Source organism: Manis javanica, chromosome 9 (genome assembly GCF_040802235.1).
Source record: "Manis javanica isolate MJ-LG chromosome 9, MJ_LKY, whole genome shotgun sequence".
NCBI classification, from domain to species: Eukaryota; Metazoa; Chordata; class Mammalia; order Pholidota; family Manidae; genus Manis; species Manis javanica.
In genome coordinates this window covers 32,744,706-32,766,518 of record NC_133164.1, presented here as the reverse complement: position 1 = coordinate 32,766,518, position 21,813 = coordinate 32,744,706, and the positions used below count along the sequence as shown (strand labels likewise).

At 33.8% G+C, this 21,813-nt stretch overlaps 1 protein-coding gene across 2 annotated transcripts in view; it reads right to left on the bottom strand.

Annotated features, from left to right (window-relative positions):
• The window catches only part of DACH1 (dachshund family transcription factor 1), a 400,485-nt gene that overhangs the window by 220,031 nt on the left and 158,641 nt on the right, over positions 1 to 21,813 (bottom strand). For both annotated transcript variants that reach the window (XM_037023557.2, XM_073212530.1), the window contains exon 2: positions 7,412 to 7,527. In XM_037023557.2, coding sequence (XP_036879452.2) covers positions 7,412 to 7,527 — 116 coding nt within the window. The remainder of the gene's footprint in view (positions 1 to 7,411; positions 7,528 to 21,813) is intronic.

Below are 21,813 nucleotides of genomic sequence, written 5' to 3'. Positions count from 1 at the left end.
CAAGGTTCTTTCTTATGGAAGCCAATGCAGACCTCTCTGTAATTACTGCTCATCAGGTACATTTCTGTCCTTGGAAGAACACAGTATGCATCCACACTCTAACATCCACTTTCAGACTCTCTGGAGGTCTTACTAAGACTAAAAAACCACCATCATTTCCAGATCCCTATCATCTAGGCTATTCTCTTAATGCTCTTTAATTTGGCAATATCCTACTAAAAATCGTGGCACCATGACTGAATATAATATTCCAGTTGTGTAGAGTAAAACAGGATCGTTGTTCTCCTTTATCTTAATTTTATATTCCCATCCATTAAATTTAGGTTTATGCTAGCATTTCCAGAAGTCCTCTTACAATGTTCATTTATAGCATTACCTAACCAAATAAAATACTTCAGTATTTTCCATGCAGAATATTTTCAAATAAAGTCTTATGTTCACTCATGACTAGGGCAAGATGTGTTTCAGGAAACTGAACACAAGGTTTTATTTACTGCAATCTTTCTGACATTTGCCAAGTTCTCTAATGTTTAGTCCTGTCAACAGTTTCAGTTGGCAATTCTACTTATTTACAAAGAAGAGAGTCAAGCTGTAAAATATATACTCAAAATGTATGAAGAAAATATAAAGAAATTCCAACATGGTATTGGATAAACCCTTACTAAAAAAATCTGGAGCACATCATGAAGGGGAAGAGTTGAAGCTTTGAAGTTAGCTTCAGAAGGAAAAGTCTACTGAGGACAGAGAAGGGGGCTAAACAAATCTATTTGTTTTCATGAATTTTGTTCTACAACATATTTAGAAATACTCATAACAAATCTATAGTAGAGTTGTTTTCCCTGAAAAAAATGATATTTGTACTTCTCACTTCTCTTGGTTAAGGAGGGAAACAAGACAGTAATAGCACCTAATACTGGTCAAGAAATTACAGCGAGTAATAAAAGAACATGAATACAACCTAAGGATTAGAGCAGTGTCTAAGAATCTCCCAAATAAATGACTAATCCACAAAGTTCAGCTAATCCACACACCAACCACTCTCATGATCAAAAGCCTATACTCTTAAAATCTGATTTGCTTTTCTTAATGTAAATAAACTTCTGTCAAAACAGGTATCATATTACTAAAAAGAAGGTAAATAATACTTTGCATTGTCAATTAAGGATATTAGTAACTTCATTACTACAAATCTACTGAGAGAGAAGTGTAAGTAGATTATGACTCCTAGGATGGCCCAGTGTAGGCATACGAGACTGCAGAACTCAATAGAAACTTGGAAGGGAGAAGCAAATTAGGGAAGAAAAGACTGTAATTTTCTCTAAGTTAAATAGATAAGAGGCATGTCTAGAAGTCTAGTAACATGTGGTTATTTAATTAAATCTAAAAATAACAGATCTTTGCTCTAAGAGTGTAGAAAGAAAGATTTTTATGGCATCCATGCTAGTAACAGATGCAGGGAATATTTGTGATTTGAGTGAAATGCTTGATTATAATGCATATTACATATTTAATAAAGTAAATATATTTATTTTATAGTTTGTCATACCAAAGCTGTATTTACATTCAGTTAAATTATGTGCTATATTTTATTTATATATGTATTAAATCAGTTCTATGTAAAGATGTTGTGGGTACAATGAGTACTCTAATCCTTAAGAACTGTATAACAGAGTATATAATATTAGTGATATAAATATATATATACATATACATGCAGGAATTTTTAAAGACTAATATGTTCTATGTTGACATTTTATTCCTGTAAGTATTGCTCCTCTAGAGCATCAATCTGGAGACAAATTTCATCAATTGTTGATGATAATACTTATGTAACTATCATAACCCATAAACAAACAAATAAATAATACCCTCCACTTATTTAGTATACCTCCTTTAGGCTCTAAACTCTGAATTTTTAATCTGGAACCTAACCGTGCTTAATAGGATTTTATAAACTGCATTGTGACACCAGTGTTTAAGTCTGTAACTCAAAGGCGTAATAATTCTTCTCAGAAATTCTTCACTAAATACATACTAGCCATATTTACTGAACACACATTTATCTTGAAAATCTGCTTGATGGCAAGCAATATTCTGCATGCTGGGATACAAAAACTATCAAAATTACCAAAATCTCCCAAAGGCTATTTGTATACCATGTGCCACAACATGCTTGGGCTCTACACAGTGTCTGGCCTAGTGACTTGCTGGGTATGGCAGGTTGATACTGACCTCCAAATCATGCCTACATTCTAATCCAGGAAACCATGATCAGTGAATGTCACTTTACAGAGAAAAAAGATTCTCTGCACATGTGATTGTGTAAGAATCTTGAGATGAGGATAGTGTCCTGGATTATCTGGTGGGTCCTAACGACAATCACAAGTGTCCTTACAAAAGAGAGGCAGAGGGATGTTTTCTACACATACAGACAAACACACACAGAGAAGGCAGAAATCAGGAGCAAGGCAGCCACAAACCCAGGGATGCTGGCGTTCACCAGAAGCTCAGAGAACAGACATTCTCCCAGAGCCTCCAGAGAGAGTGGGACCCTGGCGACACCTTTATTTGGCCCAGTGATGCTAATCTTAGATTTCTCCAGAATTGTGAGAGAATAGTTTCATCTATTTAAGTCACCAAATAAGTGGTAATTTGTTACAGCAGCCACAGGAAACTAACAGACTACCCAATACAAGTTTTAAAACTAAATAAATTACATGATGAAGTCTAGTATTCAGGCTGGCTTTTCAAAAAGGAAAAACAAGAAGATGCATGAGTTGATTTTTCTCTTCCAGAAAAATATAAAGGGAACATGCACTAAATACTGACAGGCTAAATGCACCACCTTCAAAATATCCACGGATTAAACTTCATAAATGTTCCCTACATATAAATGTATGAAAACACATACATACACATACTATATAACATCAATGATTTATATAGCTTATATATTTAAATAGCTTACTCTTTGAGTAAAACATCCAGTAGATGTTGTGTTTACTTATTACTGAAGAAGATCAATCCATTTGTGGCTGTTTTACCTATGCATTTTCTGTTATCCTTACTTGTGAATGTCTCCAGGGAATACAATGCATTTGCCATAAACTTTGCAACATACAAGGCACTTTTCCACACTGTGAATTTTCTCCTCAGAAGCTGAAATGTTTAATGCATTTAAAAGATTTCAAATGCTGATTGCAGCAGAGGTAGCTCTTGCTCGTAAGTAACATTTAGTAAGAAAAATTAAAGAATTTTACTTTGTATATATGACTGTTATAAATCCACATGAAAATGCTTTCCTATAATTTTTTTTTTAAGATTAAGAAAGTTTCAATGGGATTAAACTCTGGATTAATACTACTCTGGTCTAGGGTTTTCTTCTAAAACGATAAATTGCATTTGTAAATTCTTAACTTTCAAGCATAGTGGATATGTGTGTGTGATTGCTTTCTTTATCCTGCATGCACATTTGTTATGTGCCTACAAGGTAACAGTGAGAGAAAAGACATGTACAAGAAGCAAAACTATAATCATTCATTCATTTAATCTGAGTATATTTAGAAAAAAAAAGAGATTGGATAACTTTTCTTTTAATGTCAAATGCATTAAGTGGGACTCACTGAGTTGCTTCTTAAGACTTATGAAAATTGTGTTTCAAAACTAGTTTGCATTCTGCCCTAGAGATAAAATCAGGAAGTTGGCCAAATACACTAGCCAAATTGCACTCCTGGCACAAGAAGGGAGTATTTAAATTCCTAAACAACCCTTCCCTTAATTGTACAACACACATGATTCTACAAAAAGTATGAATGCTATTGGAATTCTGTTGCTAGGATGAATTTATTCCAAACTGGTATTTAATATCAAAAATGATTTATGACATGTGCTCAGTCCAAATAAATGTAAGGAGCACTACAGGAGGTATTGCGTTGTGAAACTCTACAAAGAGCTTGCTTTCTTTCATGAACTTCCACTTCTGGTTGCTATAGCATCCGGTGACAACCATAAATTTTAGAAATTACCACCATCTGCCCACACCCCCTCCTAAGGTTACACACAAGCCCACAGAAGCAACAAAAATAACAAACAAATGAAAACTGGATGAGCAATACAGGTTTTTTTTTTTAGTTATAGCTACCTAAATACATTAACAGTAAAGTTGGGAAAACACATTTTTTAAATATAAAAATAGCCATTTTTCTTTTCTGAGAAAACAGATGCCTCCAAGAAAGATTATTTTTTAACTCCAAAGTTCAATTGTTAAAGAGAAAAAAAATAAGGGCATGATTAGGGACAAACCAAAAGATTTTTGTAAATTTGTCAGTAAATTTTCTCTTTCACAAACCAGCTTTGACAACTGTGAAGGTAAGTATTTTTATGTTTTTCAAATGGTAATTCTTGGAGTACAAAAGTATAGGTCAATGCTCATAGGGAGGCTACAATTTAACTCTAAGTAAGGATTTGAGATTTGGGAGAGAGGGGTTGTTTTCTTCTTTCTTTGTTTTCTTGAGGCTTTCATGTTTGTTTTTCTACTTACATGATTCCCAAGTCTTTTAAAGATACTGATAGAAGTAAAGACTCTTGGAAACAAATTTTTAAAATTCTAAATTCACAGGTCAGAAACATAGTGGAAATATCATCAAACTAGTTTGCTTAATGTGAACAATATTGATATATAACTTCTTTGGTAAGTTTAAAAAAAAATAACACACTTTCCCACCTTAAGAGAAAAAAAAAGGCATTTTATTTTTTAAAGAAAGTAGCAGATATAAGTAAAATCCTTGGGCATAAAGGTCTATATATTCATATTGAATCATATCCCCCCAATACACTAAATTCTCCTTGGGTGAAGTATTAACACTCTTTTGAGAACCTTAAGATTTTTTTTTAAGCCACTAAATTTCCAGTTAATGTTTAAAGAGATTAAGTAATCTAGGAAATGGAGATGTTATTCTGTGTTTCCTGAAAGCTAAACTTTTCCATCAAGAAAAAATTTTATGTGAAAAGCTCAATCATATTGACTACATTAAGATAACACCATTCATGTGGTGCTTTCAAACTATTGCCAGTTTCAAATCTTTGGACCAACCTCTAAAAGTTAAAATAAGTGAAGTAGGTGGTAGTGAGCTCACACCTCCTGTCCTAAAGCCATTCACTGGGCTCTACAGAGCATTGAACTCTCCAAGACCACTTTTCAATTCAATTTGTTCTCCTGATGAGCCTCTGTTCCCTGATGGTTCTCTACAACATGAGTGGTTAAGGGCTTTTCAATGTACTGCTTAATAAGGTTGAAAGAAATCCTGCTTTCTGGGTTCACAGCCTACTAGGAAAAACAAAAGTAAACAAAACAAAATTTTTAAAGTCTGAGAAAAACAGCAAGCAATTGAAATAGGTGGAAAAAAATATATTTGTTTAATCCATAATGACATCCATGTGACATCCATAATGATAAATCAGGTTTAAATTATCTTCAGTGTTTCTGCTCACCAAACCAGAGAAGTGTGCAATGTATTTCCTGAAGATGTCTATCAAAAGTCACTCAGTATTTTGATGTCAGTTTTGGCATGTGGAAATTGGTGATTTAGGCTTCACTTATCCCAAAGTTACTGAGGGTGTTTCATTATGTAAGGTAATGCTATGTGTAGATTATGATGTCATCATCTTATTTCATCACTGCTTTGGTAATAAACTTTTTGTTCTTCTTACCTTAAAAGAGTAAATGCTGGCTGACAATTTGGAACCAGATCTTTGCTATTTTAATATGAACAGAATTTAGAGTAGTTTTGAACTGTAAAATAACTGTATTTGGTAATATGTAATAGCACATATTTATAAAACAGAATGATTATGAAAACAATTAATGTTTTAATTCTCAAACACAAAACTCATTGAGAAGTTACTTAAGTCAAAGATTCTTATGTCTTTCTTCTAGCACTCAGGAGTCTCAACCATAAAACATGTAAGTTAAGGTTTTAGTTCCATCACACCTATGTAGTACAACAGAAATTTTTATGTAAATAAAAACAGTTAAGCCTTCACCAAGCTCTACCTATTTCCTTTCCAAATCTCAAATCTGGAATTAGATTTCAGGCAGTACTATTCAGTTACTTGAGAACATGACTAAACACATTGAAATGATGGTACTTGCTCTGTCATTGGGTCACTTTCAGCTTTTGATTTCATTTTTCTAGGTCTCAATTTTTCATCTGCAGAATTAGCATTAAATACAACTCTCTAAGGAACTTTAAATAACTTACTAAGTGCATAATACGATACCTCACTGAAAAAACAAATATATAAAATATATAAAATGACAAACACCTTCATACTCAACTCAACAGATGTTTGATAAAGGTCTACAATGGTGAAGAAACTATTCAAATGTTGCTGCAAAAATAAAGGTGAATTACAACTGTTGTTGCTTTCAAGGAGCTTTCAACCAAATATGGAATGTGAAATCCGATTACCCACGATGATACTGCAGCACAGAGAAAGACAAATGTTACAAAAGAAAAAGAAAATATTGATATGGGAATTCAGAGAAAAGATCAAGACTCTTTCCTCATCTAGCCAGATTACCTTTCCTGTATCAGTTGTGTTATGTGGCAATTATATGTTTATATGAGTATAAACTTGCATGATGGTAAGAATTAATAGAAGTGTTTTATCTTATTTAAGAACAATAATGTCATTATTATTTTAATTTGCTCATCGGTCTGGGTGAAATGTGGAAAGTGGGCAAATGTGTGTCAGAAAATAAAGAATTAATGAACATATCCAGGTAGTAGTTATTTTTGCATGCAGTGCATTATTAGAGCTGTTTATGGTACAGAGCCCATAAGGTCAAGATGATTCTTTTATATGTGGATTTTCAAAATTTTAGTAATAAATAGCCTTCAAATGTTTCTAATGGCACATTATAGTTGGAGAAAAGATAGGATATCATTTTTTAATATAGTTACTGTCTTTTGTTTGGAGGCATTTCAATCTATTTTAGAGTTCTTGTGGAATGAGCAGTAAGTTCAGGATCCAAAGAGCTAGGTTTGAATAACAATTGACAGTTACCAGATGACTGACCTTGGGAAAGTCATTGATTCTCTCTGAGCTATGATTCCTTAATGAGAAAATAGGGATAATAATAGCAAACAATTAATTGTTTGCTATTAGTGAGAGGATGAATTAGAATAGCTCCTAGCATTGTGCTTCAATTAAATTTTTTTCATTTTATTTTAAATAAAGAGATGATGATAGCCATTAGGCAGTTTTGAAGTAAAATCTCATCAGTAACATAATCTTATTGTATACAAAACAATTGATGGATGTAAATATCTACATAAACATTTACATATAAAAGCTACACCATTTGCTGATCTTTAATGTTTTGGGCATAAATAAGTAGCATTCTTACCTGTTGGTGGTATTATCCCAGGAGACATGAGACCAGGGACAGAATGTGGCATGATATGAGAGTTCTCTGGGGAGGTGACACTTTGAGTCCTCTTAGGAGGCCTTCCAGGTCTAGAACTGAAACAAACAAAAAAATTTTTACAATTAAGCTGTTGTCTTACACATCATTTCAAAGTTGTTTCAAGTGGTAACATGGACTGTAAATAAATTTGTTTCAAGGACGGTTGCTTTTGCAGTTAGATGTAATAGACTTCCATCACTAATTAGATTACATGCTGAATTCATTTTCCTCATTGAAGATCAGCCACTCTTGATGCATAATTCATAGCCTGCACCTCGTTACCTGCTTCTTCATATTAATATCTATACACAGTTTGAATTGCCTCGTTTGCATATGCTAAAGTTCTGCATGCAGCCTTCAGCACGAAAATTATGCACTAACTTGTAATAATTATTACAGTCAGCCTGCTATTGATTTATGAGACTTTTAAAAACCAAATATGTGTAGTACTTGTAATGAATGATATTTTAAGGTTCTTCAGGAAATTAAAAGGCAATGGCTGCCTAAGGAAATGTTCTGCTTGTTTGATTTAATACTACAGTTAGCTGGGAGGTGGAATGAAAGAGTGATTCAGACCTATAGCACATTTTTCGATGATATGTTTTATTACTTCGCACTGCTAGCCTGATATCTAGATGATAAATGACAATACATATCTAATGTGTGAAAAGGTCTTGCAATTTCTTTATTTTTTTGTCATTTAAAGAGTAAGTCATCATTTAACCCTTATTCTATTTAAATGAACAAACCCCCTATGTTGCCTTACTTTTTATACACTAAAATAAATCGAAAAGGCTTAGGATTGTTTGTAGGACATCCCTGAGATGCTGCCAGTAGAGCATCTTATGTTTGCCTTTAGGATAAGTAAAAATACTTCGTGTTTGTGTTTTAGGGGAACTTGTCCTTTACATACCTATTGCACAAGATTAATTTTTAAAACTATAAAAGAATAAAGTGAAAAGGAGACAAATATCCCCTATCTTTGCACAAGAATAACATAAAGGATGTAATATGAAAAATTTCTGAAACACATACTTAGCATTATGTTTCTTTCCACTTTCTGCTTCTATATCATAAATGTGCTTCTATCAAAGACTTTTCCATCATCTGGACAATTTGTGCTTAGATATATTAGAACCTCCAGATACATCCTTCAAAAATTAGCATTTTCATGTTAACCTCAACTGAGATACTTGCCTCATCAGAAGATTCAAAGATCCTACCTCTATTATTTAGTGTAAGTAATACATGTGGTCATTCAACAACTAAGCAGGAAGCACTTGCTGTATTCAAAGCAGTGCACTGTGGAGGCTAATTTGGGAAAATGGCTTCTTAAGTTTTAAGTTTATACTCTTGCCAAAGGGGATGAATCTGGTGCATCCACAGTTATGGAGCAAGCTGGAATGTGCTAAGTGTCATAACAATACTAATTGGAAATTGAGCTGGTTGGGGATACCTCCATGTTGCAGAAGGAGGATAAGATTTCACGGGAGTGGAAGCATTACAAGAGAATTTTGAAGGATGAGTTAGACATGGAGATGAAAAGAATGGATGAGAACTACACTCCATGAGAATCTGAGAAAGAAATGGAAACATGAAAATGTATGGATGCATGAGATTGTCTCCAATGAATTGAAGCAGTTCAAATAAAATGAGGAGCAGAGATTGACGCTGCTAGATTTATTGCCTGGGGCCAGATTCTGGAGGGCTTTGAACCTGAGCCAGGAGATTGTGTTTGTTTTGCTAACCCATAAGGACACTCTCCTGTGTATTGTTCTCTGGCTAGTTATTCCATTATTAGTCTTCATCCTCAACTGATTCTTTAATTCCTGTTATTTGCCTAGGGTCGATCAACAGCTCTCTGATAGTCTCTAATCTCCCTGAATGATCTCTTCTACTGACATCAGTGAGATGCTAAGGAAAATGGCTAAATATATATCTAAAGCCTAGATCTTCCTCCTGGGATTCAGACAGATTAATGTCTGTCTACTGGAAATCTCTGCTTGGGTGTTCTATAATAACTCAGCTTGTCCAAATCTGAACTCAGCATCTTCCCCATTAAAACCTATTTCTCTTTACCTGGTTCAGTGGAATGGCACCTAATTGACTAAGCCCAAAATCCAGGACTCAGCTGGGTCTTTTCCTTCCCTAGCACACTTAAATATCATCCCAATGAAGATGGCTCTCTGATCCATTCTCTCTTCTCCACCCCCACTCCTTTCTTCTAGGTCAACCTCTCCTTTCTTATTTGGTTTACCCTTACAGCCTTCTAAACTCTTCCAAGACCTACCTCCAGCTTTGTCCCCCCATAAAGCCTACAGTCGAGAGTCAAGACAATTCTCCATACTGATCTCAAAAGGACTTTTCCAAAATGCAAATTTGATCATATATTCCATTTGTTTAAGATATCAATAGTTCCATATAGGATTCACACTCCTTATCATGGCATCAAGACCTTCCAGTACTTGGCCCCTGCCTCCTTTTCCAACCTCACCTTTTTAATCCTATATTCCTGGCTTATATTTGGCCCTACTGAATTACATAACAGTCTCCCAAGTTGGTTTCCTATTACACTACCTGTATAAATGCTGCCTCCTTTGGCACCAAGGCCTTTTTCTATACCAACTCACCTTCATTCCCATTTCACCTGACTATACTTGACTAAAACTTAGCTATATTTCATACTAACCACTTCTAGGTAGCCCACCTTGTATGCACTATAGTGAACGACTCTATTATATAGCTCAGTCTGCACCAACAGTAATAATCTGCTTATTTGTTTTACTTCCAAGCCTGTGTGGCAGAAAATGTATAAAATATATCTTTGTGTCCTTAAAACTTAGCTTAGTGCTTGGCTCACTGAATGTATTTCTTTTCTTTATTTTTTCACTGTATGTATTTACATAAATTTTAATACAACTTATGAAGTCCTTTCCCCTGTTCTTCAAATGTCCTACCTTATCCATTCCAGTGGTCTGGAAATTTCCAGGATATAAAAAGTAAGGGAAAAAAAAAGTTTGGAATTCTAAGGCTAAGGGTAATGCTAAATCAGAAGATAATGCTACATGACCAGCCCAGGGAAAAGCAGAGGTATCCCCATGCAAGAGTCCATGCAGAAAGTGGGAAAGGAAAACAAAGTTAAAATTTGGAACTTTTAACCTTTAATTTGTTTCCCTTTTAAATAAAACGAAACTGTTTAGGGGCACTTTATTGTTCAGGCCACAGAAGCTGTCCTCAGTGCCCTCACTTTGGAAGCAAGTCAGGCTGCTAAGGAGGGACACTTTTTTCACTCTGTGATTAGAATAGACCCAGTAAGCTCCTATCACCCCAGTATCTCCTGCCCAATCTATCACATTGCCTCTGATTCCACCAACAGAGATTCACTGCTTTCTTGTCTTGAAGCTTTAAGATCTTTTAAAGCCTTCTATTAAAATGCAAATACCCTTGGTGGTGGGAACACCCTTAAGCCATCAACTAACATCCTACAGAGGATTATTTTACAGTCAGAGTAAGGCAGAGTCTTGAGATACCTATGCAAAGAATGGAGGGGCCTGGAAGGAAAGGTCTGTAAGGAAAGTCAAGTCACTTATCCTTTTGCCTAAGAATAAAATTACTGGGAACCTCTCCTAAGAGTTATAAACAACTTCTTGGCTGAGGGAAAGTTAGAAGGTTTATTTATTAATAAGACTTTCCTCTCTCCCTTCATGAGCTATAGTTAGGTTAGGTCCCCTAATTGATGGGCTTGGCATTTTACCTTTACTGCACTCTTGGTCACTAACTACTGGAGGGCTGGACTTTCAACAGCAGTTTAGGGAACTTCCAAGAGACCTGTGTAGTGCTGTGGCCAGAAGCCCAGATTGTATTATTACCTTAGTGGGTCTAGCCTTAAATACTGGCTCCACAAGTTTACTAAAAGGTGTGGCCTTGATCAAGCTACTTAGCTTCTCTGATCATCTGATAAAATCAGGATTAGTTTTAAGTGGGCCTGTTTGCTACAAATATATTATTCTTGGAAAGAAAAACAAAACCTTAACTGAAAAGAGGAAGAGAAGTAATTAGCAAAAACATTTCCTTTTGGAATGATCAATTGCCTCAACAGTAACTGCCTTCAAGACTCCTCAGGCTCCCCAACACAGTCATGCAGCTCTACCCCATAGGATTAGGATAGGTGAACGCTCCTATTTCTAATCAAACCAGAAGACCTCACTGAAATACATTATTACCTTTAACAGCTTGAATGAAATCAAAGTTATGACTTTGGTAATTGTTTTGCCATTTTCACACATGAACCATAGTGTAGCCCTTAGTGTTTTCAACCACCTACATTAAAAGAGGATAGCAATGACTTATAGATGCCCAAATCCACAGGTAGTATCTCACTTACTTAGGAATCCTTTCCTGCAGCTCTGAATAAAAACAAACAAACAAACAAAAAACCTCTTTTCCAGACAGATCACTGGGTAGACTTCTCTCCTTAGTTTACATTAAATCTGTCTCACACTAATTTCTCTCTCACACAACTGTATGTTTACGAACACTTCTAAATCCATCTTAACCAAAGAAAACAAAAGTGATATGAATTCATAAGAAGCTAAATTCATCAAAAGAGTGAGAGGCACTTGAAATATTAGCGGGATGGTTCATCATAGATTTTTCTTCTGCATAGACATTATCTTCTGCTTTTCTCTTCAGTAGTTTTTGGGAAATTAAATTCAACTCTCCTTCTGTGAGATGGAGCAGAGAAACATGTACATTCCAGACAGAGATTGTGATGGTTCTCAGTTGGGAAAATACAAAAGTAGCTACCTAGCAGAAATGTTGGTTCCAAATCCTACCTGCTTAAAATAGGGTTCTATCTAATCATTCCATTCATTCATCCTTCTAAGAGAAGGGAGCTCCTGTGCAATCAACAATGGGCTAGACACTAGGGCTGCCAGAATAAAGGCACACTCCCTTCTTTGAGAAGGAAGATAAAATTAAATAGCATGTGGGATAAGAATACAGAATAAAAATACACAGCAGCAAGTGAGCATTGAGTTTAACCTTGGGACACAAATAAGCATTTAAGAGTGAAAGCAGTTTGCTCCAAATATCTGCAAGAGCACATTTGCTCTCTCCAATCTATTCATCCCAGTAAAACTCCAACTGTGTCTTTATATTCTGCATAATGTTTTCTAGTAAGCTGGTTCCATAAAGCCAAGTCTATATGAGAAATTTGACTCTATATATATAGTCAAATATGTAAGCCACATATATGTTCTTATTGCTAACTGGAAAAGTACAATTCACTTAAAGATTTATAAATCCACTCAAACATTATGAAGTCATTAAGAAGTGTTTAAAAGGAGATTATGATAAAATGCTTATATTCTACATCAAGTGAAAAAGAAAGATATAAATCTTCAGTTATGGACATAACAGAATATAACAGAGAAATTAAGTAAATGAATCAATAAATATGCAGAGAAGAATAACTGGAAGGACACATACTAAAATATTAGGAGGTATTATCACTGGATGGATAATTACATGTTTTTTCTACATCTGAAGTTTTAGCTCCTCTGTCATCAGCATATATTACATTGAAAATATAAAAGCAAACTTTTAAACTAATTTGTTTACTACTTCAATGACTCTGACCACATTTTTCAGATCATTCATTGTGGACAAACCATGAGCCTGGCTATACTTGATCAGTGCCTGAGGTTTACCTCTATCCATAGCAGAAACCAGATATAATTCATCCTCTTAATCTTTCTTTCTTTTCCATTTCAGTTCTAAAATATATAATAAAAAGCATATGATTATATACAAAAATATTACCCTTCTGAGAACTATAAAATTAATCTAAAATATGAAGTATACAAATAATCATTATCTTCCAGATTAAATCAACCTCATGAATTAGATTCACCAACCTAAAGATATACAAAGGACCTCCTAAGATTAATGTATGCATATATTTCACCAAAAGAAGCAGTTGATTTATAATCCTCAATTTATAAATGGTAGGAATCCTTCAGAAAGATCTTGTTAACTTGTTAGCTACATTTTTTTTCCAGTTTTCTGAAAGACAACAATATAAACGGTCGAGTGTATTTTTAGCATTATTTTCCCTTTGCATGGACTTTTTTTCTGTATATGGTAAAACTTTGAAGTATACATCACTTTTTTGCAATGATGAAAAATGCAAGCACTTTCTCAATCTCATTATCCCACATTTGTTTGGCCTCTTAGTTTTTTCTGTGTAGGTGTGTGTACCAGCCATGAGTATTTCTCAGTACAAATAGATTCTGAACTAACTCATCAAAGAGATGATTTTCCAAAGTCACCGAACTATTGAGTTCCATGTGGCAGACATTTAAAATATCACCAGCTGATACTTGGATAGCACCCTCAGATTACTGGTACATTAAGCACAAGACACAAAATATTCCCTGAACTCCCTACATGGCAGGTGTTATGCACTGTAAGACACTACCCCAAAATTCCTATGGTGAAGCCCTAACCCCAGTGTGATGGTACTTGAAACTATTAACCACTGAATTAAAAAATTACCCCAAATTAAGAGCTATACCATTTTGGAGTGTGACTGACCTACTCTTTAGCATTTGTATATTAACTGGTAACAATTAATGACAGCAAAAAATACTAAAGAGAGACCCCTTTTGACAGGTTACATGCTAGGGATAATCTAGCCCCTATAGTTTATAAGTCCCTCTCCCCTTTTTTAGAATCTTTACATGAGAGCTGTGTTAAAAAGATTCTTTAAAATCCATGAAATATATTCATTATATTAATCTTGTAATTGATATATCAATCTTAGTTTAGACTTCTTAATTTAGTGAACATATGTTTTCAGATTAACTTTTATCAGATCAGGGGTCTTGACATATTCTTGCCTCAGTTTGAATTATTTTCTTATATCAATGGTGAATGACACCTTATAAATTATATGTAATGATTTATTACAAAAATATATTCATATTTTATTACTATTTTGTGGATTAAAAAGCAATTTAATATAAAGTTCTAAAGAAACATACACATTTTAATACTATTTAATACTATAATACTGCTCCATAGCATCATTATAAATTCACATATATATTTCTAACCCTCTAAGGATACTGTTTTTAAATTCCATTTAGTGACATGTTTGGCTAGAAAGCAAAACGTTTTTAACTTTTTCATTATCTTAGAATTTTCTGTCCTTCCCTTAAGCCTTCCAAGCCACAGATGAGCCCATACACAACACACCTTTTTTTACAATTATCTGTAAAGACCGACTATAATCCCCAAAGGGACAAATTTTAAAAATTTATAAACAATTGTAAATGGTTTTCTTAGTTTTGGGAAGTGTTAATGTTATATTGGCTTCTTTCTCATAGTTCCAGTCATACCTCAAAACCATATTTACAAAATTTAAATTTAATATTGAAATATATTCCAAGTGAAATATGTGATATCTAATCCAATATTTTACACAAACTATGGACTTCATAGTCACAAATAAAAAAGCTTTATTTCTTGTAATTTTTCAGTTTGAATTTCAAATGACAGATATTCTCTGTAATGAATGTTGGTTTTATTTTTTTTTAACTAAAAGCAGTGTACTCAGTCTTTTATTTCACTGGTACATGCCATAACCCAGTTCATAAATGTGCAGTGATTTTCTGTTGGCTGACTATCAACTTGTTTTTGCAGATCAGCTTGATTTTGGCCTTGATTTACATCTATCTACACCCAATCTCAAAATAATTGAGATTTACACACAGTCTCAAAATAATATCCAACTCTGCTCTGTAGGATATGTCATTTCCAACATTCTGAATGTCCTCTTCCCAAATGTTTTCATTTTACTTTGAATACTACCTAAAATAATAAATAATCACAGTTATATTATGTTGTCTAACTGCTAAGCACTGTGCTAAGTTCACTACATGACCTAACTTTTTTAATATTCAAATCTTCAAGTATTTTTATTAATAAGGTATTATTATTATCCTTGTTTTCCTGATGAGAAAACTGAGACATAAGGGAGAAAAATGCCATACTGAATATTTTACACACAAACAAGCAATAGAGTGGTGTTGGCTGGGGGTACTGAAGAATAGGCAAAGCACAGAGGAATTTTAGAGCAGCAAAAGCATTCTGTTACTACAATAATGACAAATACATGTCATTATGTGTTTGTCCAAACCCACAGAATGTACAATACCAAGAGTGAACCCACATGTACATTATGGACTTTGACCGATTATGGATTATAGTCTAGTTGGGGAAATAGATGTAGAAAGAATTACAATAAAACATGTTAAATACTCCAGAAAATGTTCTAAAGGAATATTGTGGGAACACCATAGTCGGCGTGCCTCAAGAAGGATGAGGTATTAGCAAACAGGAATGAGTCAAATGAAGACGAGGGGTGCTAAGTAAGGAAATATCCATAAAGGCACATACCCCACACTTACAAACACACACACACACACACACACACACACACACACACACACACACACACGCATACACTTCTGTAATGAAGTACTGAATTGCTGAAACACATGTTCATCTTTCCTTCCTTAAAATGCTTACACAATCTAGCACATAATCATTTTCTAATAGTTTCATAATTCATATCTCATCTCTCCATATTGTCTCCATACTTCCACCCTTGAGAAATATATGTGGTAGGCAATAATATTTGGTCAAATGTCTTTAGGATATTATGAGGACCTATCTTAAATGTATCTTTGTTGTGATGTTTCATTTTAGGGAAATTAAAAAAGAGCACCATTTGGTGTTATGATCAACTATGTAGACAAATTATGACTCTAATCAATAATTAATCCATCTCCACTTCAATATTTGACTCTAACAGGGGTTTGCATCCATAACAAGGAAATTCATTAATGACTAAACTGAGTTTTATTTCATTTTTCTACAATTATTTATTACCTCAATCTTAATCACACTTGCTATGATTTTTTTAACATAGAAGATGAGAATATTTTTCAAAAATAAAATCACTCACCAACAATAAGGAGGGGAAAAACTAGAGTAAGTGTGCATCAATCTTTCTGTTCTAAACAATCACAGTCATAAATTTCTGGTAAAGAAAACCTACATGCATATGCAAAAGTTTCAGTATAAATATCTTTACACAAATCAAAAAGTAGAAACAATAGTTATGTTTACATTAAATTATTGATGCTTAGAATGTAGTTTCAAATGAGGGTGAAAAACAGAACTTGTTAAATCAGAATTCAGCAAATCTTGTCTTCCTGCTTATGAATGCAGAGATAAGACGGCTGACTCAACCTAAAATGCATGTTTCCACCTTCCACTGACAAGTTATTTGTTTGCCACCTCTGGAGAAAATGTACATAATTAATTTATTTGAGAAACCTGTTAGAAAAAAATACATTCACCAATCTACTACATCGTGTAACGCATAGGGAGCTGTCAAAAAACGTGATCATGAGGCAGAGAGTCAGATACCAACTCCAGAATTCAGAGACCCCCCCTGACAACTCTGCGATACTCCTGCGAGGATTCTAGGCCTATGAACTAATGAAAGAATTATGTTAAAACAGACAAAGCTATGCTGTCTCCAGCCTGCAGAGATTTAATAACATGCTTAATTCGTTACCTGACATAGATGTTATATAAGTACCAAACATTACTATTAATATGATTTACATTAATTGAATTTTATTTAGCACTTTATGAAAGTGTTTTATTTAATGAATGGCCTTTTAATACTAATTTTCAACATTATAAGAAATTCTGATATAAACTGCCTGCACCACAGATTTGGAAAAGACATTGATGATGGTTCTTTCAAGCTTGAATAGACATTGTTTTATCATGGATTTTTTCCCCCTAGAATACTATGCAGAGGCTGCTTTTAAAATCACAATCATTACGCTAATTCTTATATTCCCTTATATAGTTGTTTGTACCCAAATCATAATCTAAAATATTAAGAAGTATTGCCTTAATAGTATTAGTTAAACTGACTAGATAACAAATAACTTAGATTTAGAGTTGACACATTTATATATACCAGAAATTCTTCTAAGCACTTTATGTATAATATTTAATTCAATAACTTTGTGAGATGGAAATATTATTCCCATTTTATAAATACAAAAACTGAGGCAGAGATATGTTGAAATTTATTGTTACTAAGAATAAAAATACACACTTTCTTATTCATTAGTTCAAATGGAAACATTGTTTCTTGGTTAAAGTTTTGTGTCCAACATTATATTAAAGAGAAGTCTACAGGAGACAGCTACTACATATCACTTTTTAAAACAGAGACACAATTGTATATTTCAGTCAGTTTCTTCATCTGTTACAAGAGTATCTGGTATTTAAAACTCTGCCTCAGTTTTATGGCCAGAAAAATGACTCTCAAAGTCCATGACTATAGATCTGATGCTTCCAATGTGTTCTTTCCTTCCAACATTATGAGAGCCCAAGACATGTGTTGGGTAGCCAGTGGGTACAAAGACTGGTCCCAGATACCGTGACAGAGACAAAAACAACAAAATACTAACTTTTCTCCAAAAGGGAGCTTCTTATTAGCAGAAAATACAGTTATTTATGACATTAAGTCTCAAGTGATTTTTTAAAAAAGGAGGATACATTTTCAGATTTTCAGACAACACAGAGACGTGGCATTTGTAGCAGGACTTGAAATATGAGTGTGATTTTGACTGATGGAGGTAAGATGAGAAGAAGGTAATGAAGGTGTCAATGGCATAGCAAGGGTTCTAAGGCAGGAAAGTACACAGAGCACATGAAAAAAAGTGTATACAGATGAATGGGTTAGGGCCTCAATAAATGCTCCATCTGCACAGAAATTCTAGGCCGTATTTGTTGACTTAGTATATTTCTTATATGTTTTACAGTACCAGCTATATTTTAAGACCTTTGAGTTAATATCCAAGGCTACAGAGCGCAGGACATTGTGTGACTTCAGGAGTGCTGACTAACTCAACCAAAAGGGGTGGGTGAGCTTGGTAACTGAAGAGCATATTGTAAAAGACAAGGCAAATATTGAGTGTCTGGAATGGGGCATTCAAGAAGGGCAATGTATAATCTAATTTTAACATTCATACTGAGGAAGGGATTTGCACATGAAGTATTAATGGCTCAGATTTGTACATTTTCATGAGACTACAATGAAAATAACAGTTTGCTGCTATTGTTGAGGTAGAGATTAAACGTCATCAGGTCTAATAATAGAATTTACTAGGTGATTGTTATTATGTTAAATACTTTGACCTGCATTATGATTTAATCTTCACCATACCTCTATCAGTAAGTATTACCATTATGCCCTTTTACAGATGAATGGATGATTCCTGGAGAGAGAATAAGTGACTTGAATAGGTCACAGATTGCTGAAGCAGCAGAGCTCAATGGAACCAGGTCTGAGCCAGAATCCACTCTGAATTGCCATGCTAATCAAAAAAATGTTTCAGCCCTGAAGAAACTTACATCAGCAGAAAATTGCCACGGGCAGATATTTTTGAAATTCACTTGCAAGGCTGTATTTCTATTCCACAATTCAGAATATATTCATTATTATGAACTATAGTTGTCATTTAAAAAAAATATTGAATGTTCTTACCTCCACAACTTTGCACCTTGCTCTTGCTACTTCCTAGAATGCTCTTCAGTAAGGTGTCCCCATGCCTCTCCTCTCCAAACCCCATACAGCATGGCACCAGGTCCAGCTACTAGTTCCCATTTTTCACCCCAATGTGTTTTTAGCCTGAACATTGGTTAGAAATACTGTACTTACTTGTTTATTAGTAATTGTCTGTCTAGGTAGCCTCCATGTGGACAAGGCTTTTTTTAATGTGTTTTATTCACTGCGGTATCCCCAGAATATAGGAATAGTGTCTGGCAAAGTGAGAACCAAATAAATATCTATTAAGTGAAAAAGTGAATGAGTGAGTGAAAGAAGGAATAAACGCTCCCTGCTGATCTATGGCCATCAGAATATACATTGTTTCAGTAACTATGTAAGTAGCTGAGAGGCTGGGACTATGACATGTCAAAGGTTTTTGTATGGTGTCAATTTGATAATGATGATAAAGTGCAAGTGCTTCTGAGTTATTGCCCTCTTTGCATTATCTTACCTCTAACTGAATATTCTGGATCTGTCTTAGCCCTTCAAAATTATGTGGTTGGAAAGGGAACGCTCCATAAATTTTTAATGTGATGGTAATCTGTGGAGCTTGAAATCATCAACCAAGATGTTCTATGCCCAAATATGTACATTTTTGAACTTGGTTTAAAAATCTAGACACATTACTTGAAAATTTAATTCACACTTACATAAGAAGGTGTGCATATCTAATCATTGATTTAATCTGTGCTTCTATGTCATCAAAAATAAACAATCTCTGGACTAAAATTTTCTTCTCACAGTTTCTTACCTATATATGCGTGATTATATAGGAAAGTACTGAAATATTGCATTTAATTCCATTGCAAGGCTGTTCTGCTAAAAGTATGGTGTCAGAACAATTTGCTATTTGAAAAGTTGAGATAGATTCCCATTTTATGAATTTAAAGAAGTAAATTAAGTAATTAAATGCCTTAAAATTGCAAAGGCTAAAAGAAAATTACCCTTGGGATAAGAAAAGACTTTATAAGCATGACATTAGTACAGAAACTATACAAAATTAAAAAAAAGACCAAATTACCTGCATAGCAATTAAAAACATTTTTAAGAAAACTAATGTTGAAAGATAATGACAAAATAGGAAAATGTATATATTATAGACAAAGGATTATTACCCTTAACTTATAAACAATGAAGAATGCAATATTAAATGGCAAAAGAATATGATTAGAAAAATAACACGAATATTTAATTAATAAATATAAAATCTTCAACCTCACTAGTAAATAAGGAACCAAAGATCAAATAAAATGCAAACTAACACATTATGTCCATCTTATTGGCAAAGCTAAAAAATACTGACACTATACTGGTAGAAGTATTTCTCAAGGACCATTTGATCCAATGTATCAAAAATTAAAATATGAATAATTTAAGCTCAATAATTTCATACTGAGAAATCTAAGAATTCATCCTGGGGTAATAATGAGAAAATATGTAAAAATAAAACCCTAACGGTTCATATGAATTTGTTCAGTTGAGTAAATTACCATGTATCCTAGACTGAAATTCTAGTAGGTCATTAAAATTATACATATTAGACAGCTAAATCAAAAGCATACAAAAACATGTCCATGGTGGATTTTTATATTTTATAACAGGTAGTCCATAGTATGATCATGTTTTATATATGCTATCAGTGGTTTTCCTCTTGTATGTGAGTATACATTATCTTTACTTTTATTAGTATTGTGAAATTTTCTAAATATTTGGCAATGAACACATTTTTCTAAAATCAAGAAAATAATGAAGTTGAGCATACAGAGATGGATACAGTGGTATTTAAAGAAAATTATGTCTCAAACATCAGAAAAATGAACATGTAATGCCCTGAAAATATTAGAATTAAATTGTGTAGGTACAGAAGAGTATTTTATTTTAGAAGCATTAGAGTGTAAAAACAAATAGCCATACATTATGATTAGCACACATAATATAGGGGGAGCAAGGGGAAGGAAGTATAGCACAGAGAAGCTTACTGTGCTGATGGACAGTGACTAGAATGGGGTAAATGGCGGGGACTTGATAACAGGAGGAACATAGTAACCACAATCTTGCTCATTTGAAATCTGAGCATAAGATTGTGTATCAATGATACCTTAAAAAAAAAAAGTCTTAGGAAGGGAAGTGATAAAAAAATAAAATAAAATAAATAGCCAGAGATCCCAAATTGCCTGCATAGTAGGAGCATAACATCTAGGCTTTATTGGCTAGAATGTATAAGGTGGCTATTTGTCTTCCACCAATGGAAAACTCAGGAAAAGTTTAGACTCCAAAAATCTATACATGAAAAGGAGCTGCAAATGCAAGTAAACATTTTTGCCACAAAATATTATGTCAAAAACTTAAAGAAAGATACATTGTAAAAAAGATGAAGACATGAGAATTGCTAACTACAGAAACAACTCTAATTTCAAATTGCACCTCAAAGTGGTCAATTTTTAAATTACATGAAATTTTAAATTACATTACATTTTTGTTAACATTATCTTGACTTTTCTGTAAACTTAGCTGTACATTTTCCCAAACACAGGGCTTCTTTAGGAATCAACAATGATTTTTATTAAATCCGGAGGCTTTGTCTGACTGAGAAAGAGTATGATGTATATCTTTCTACAAAGTATGGCCTCCA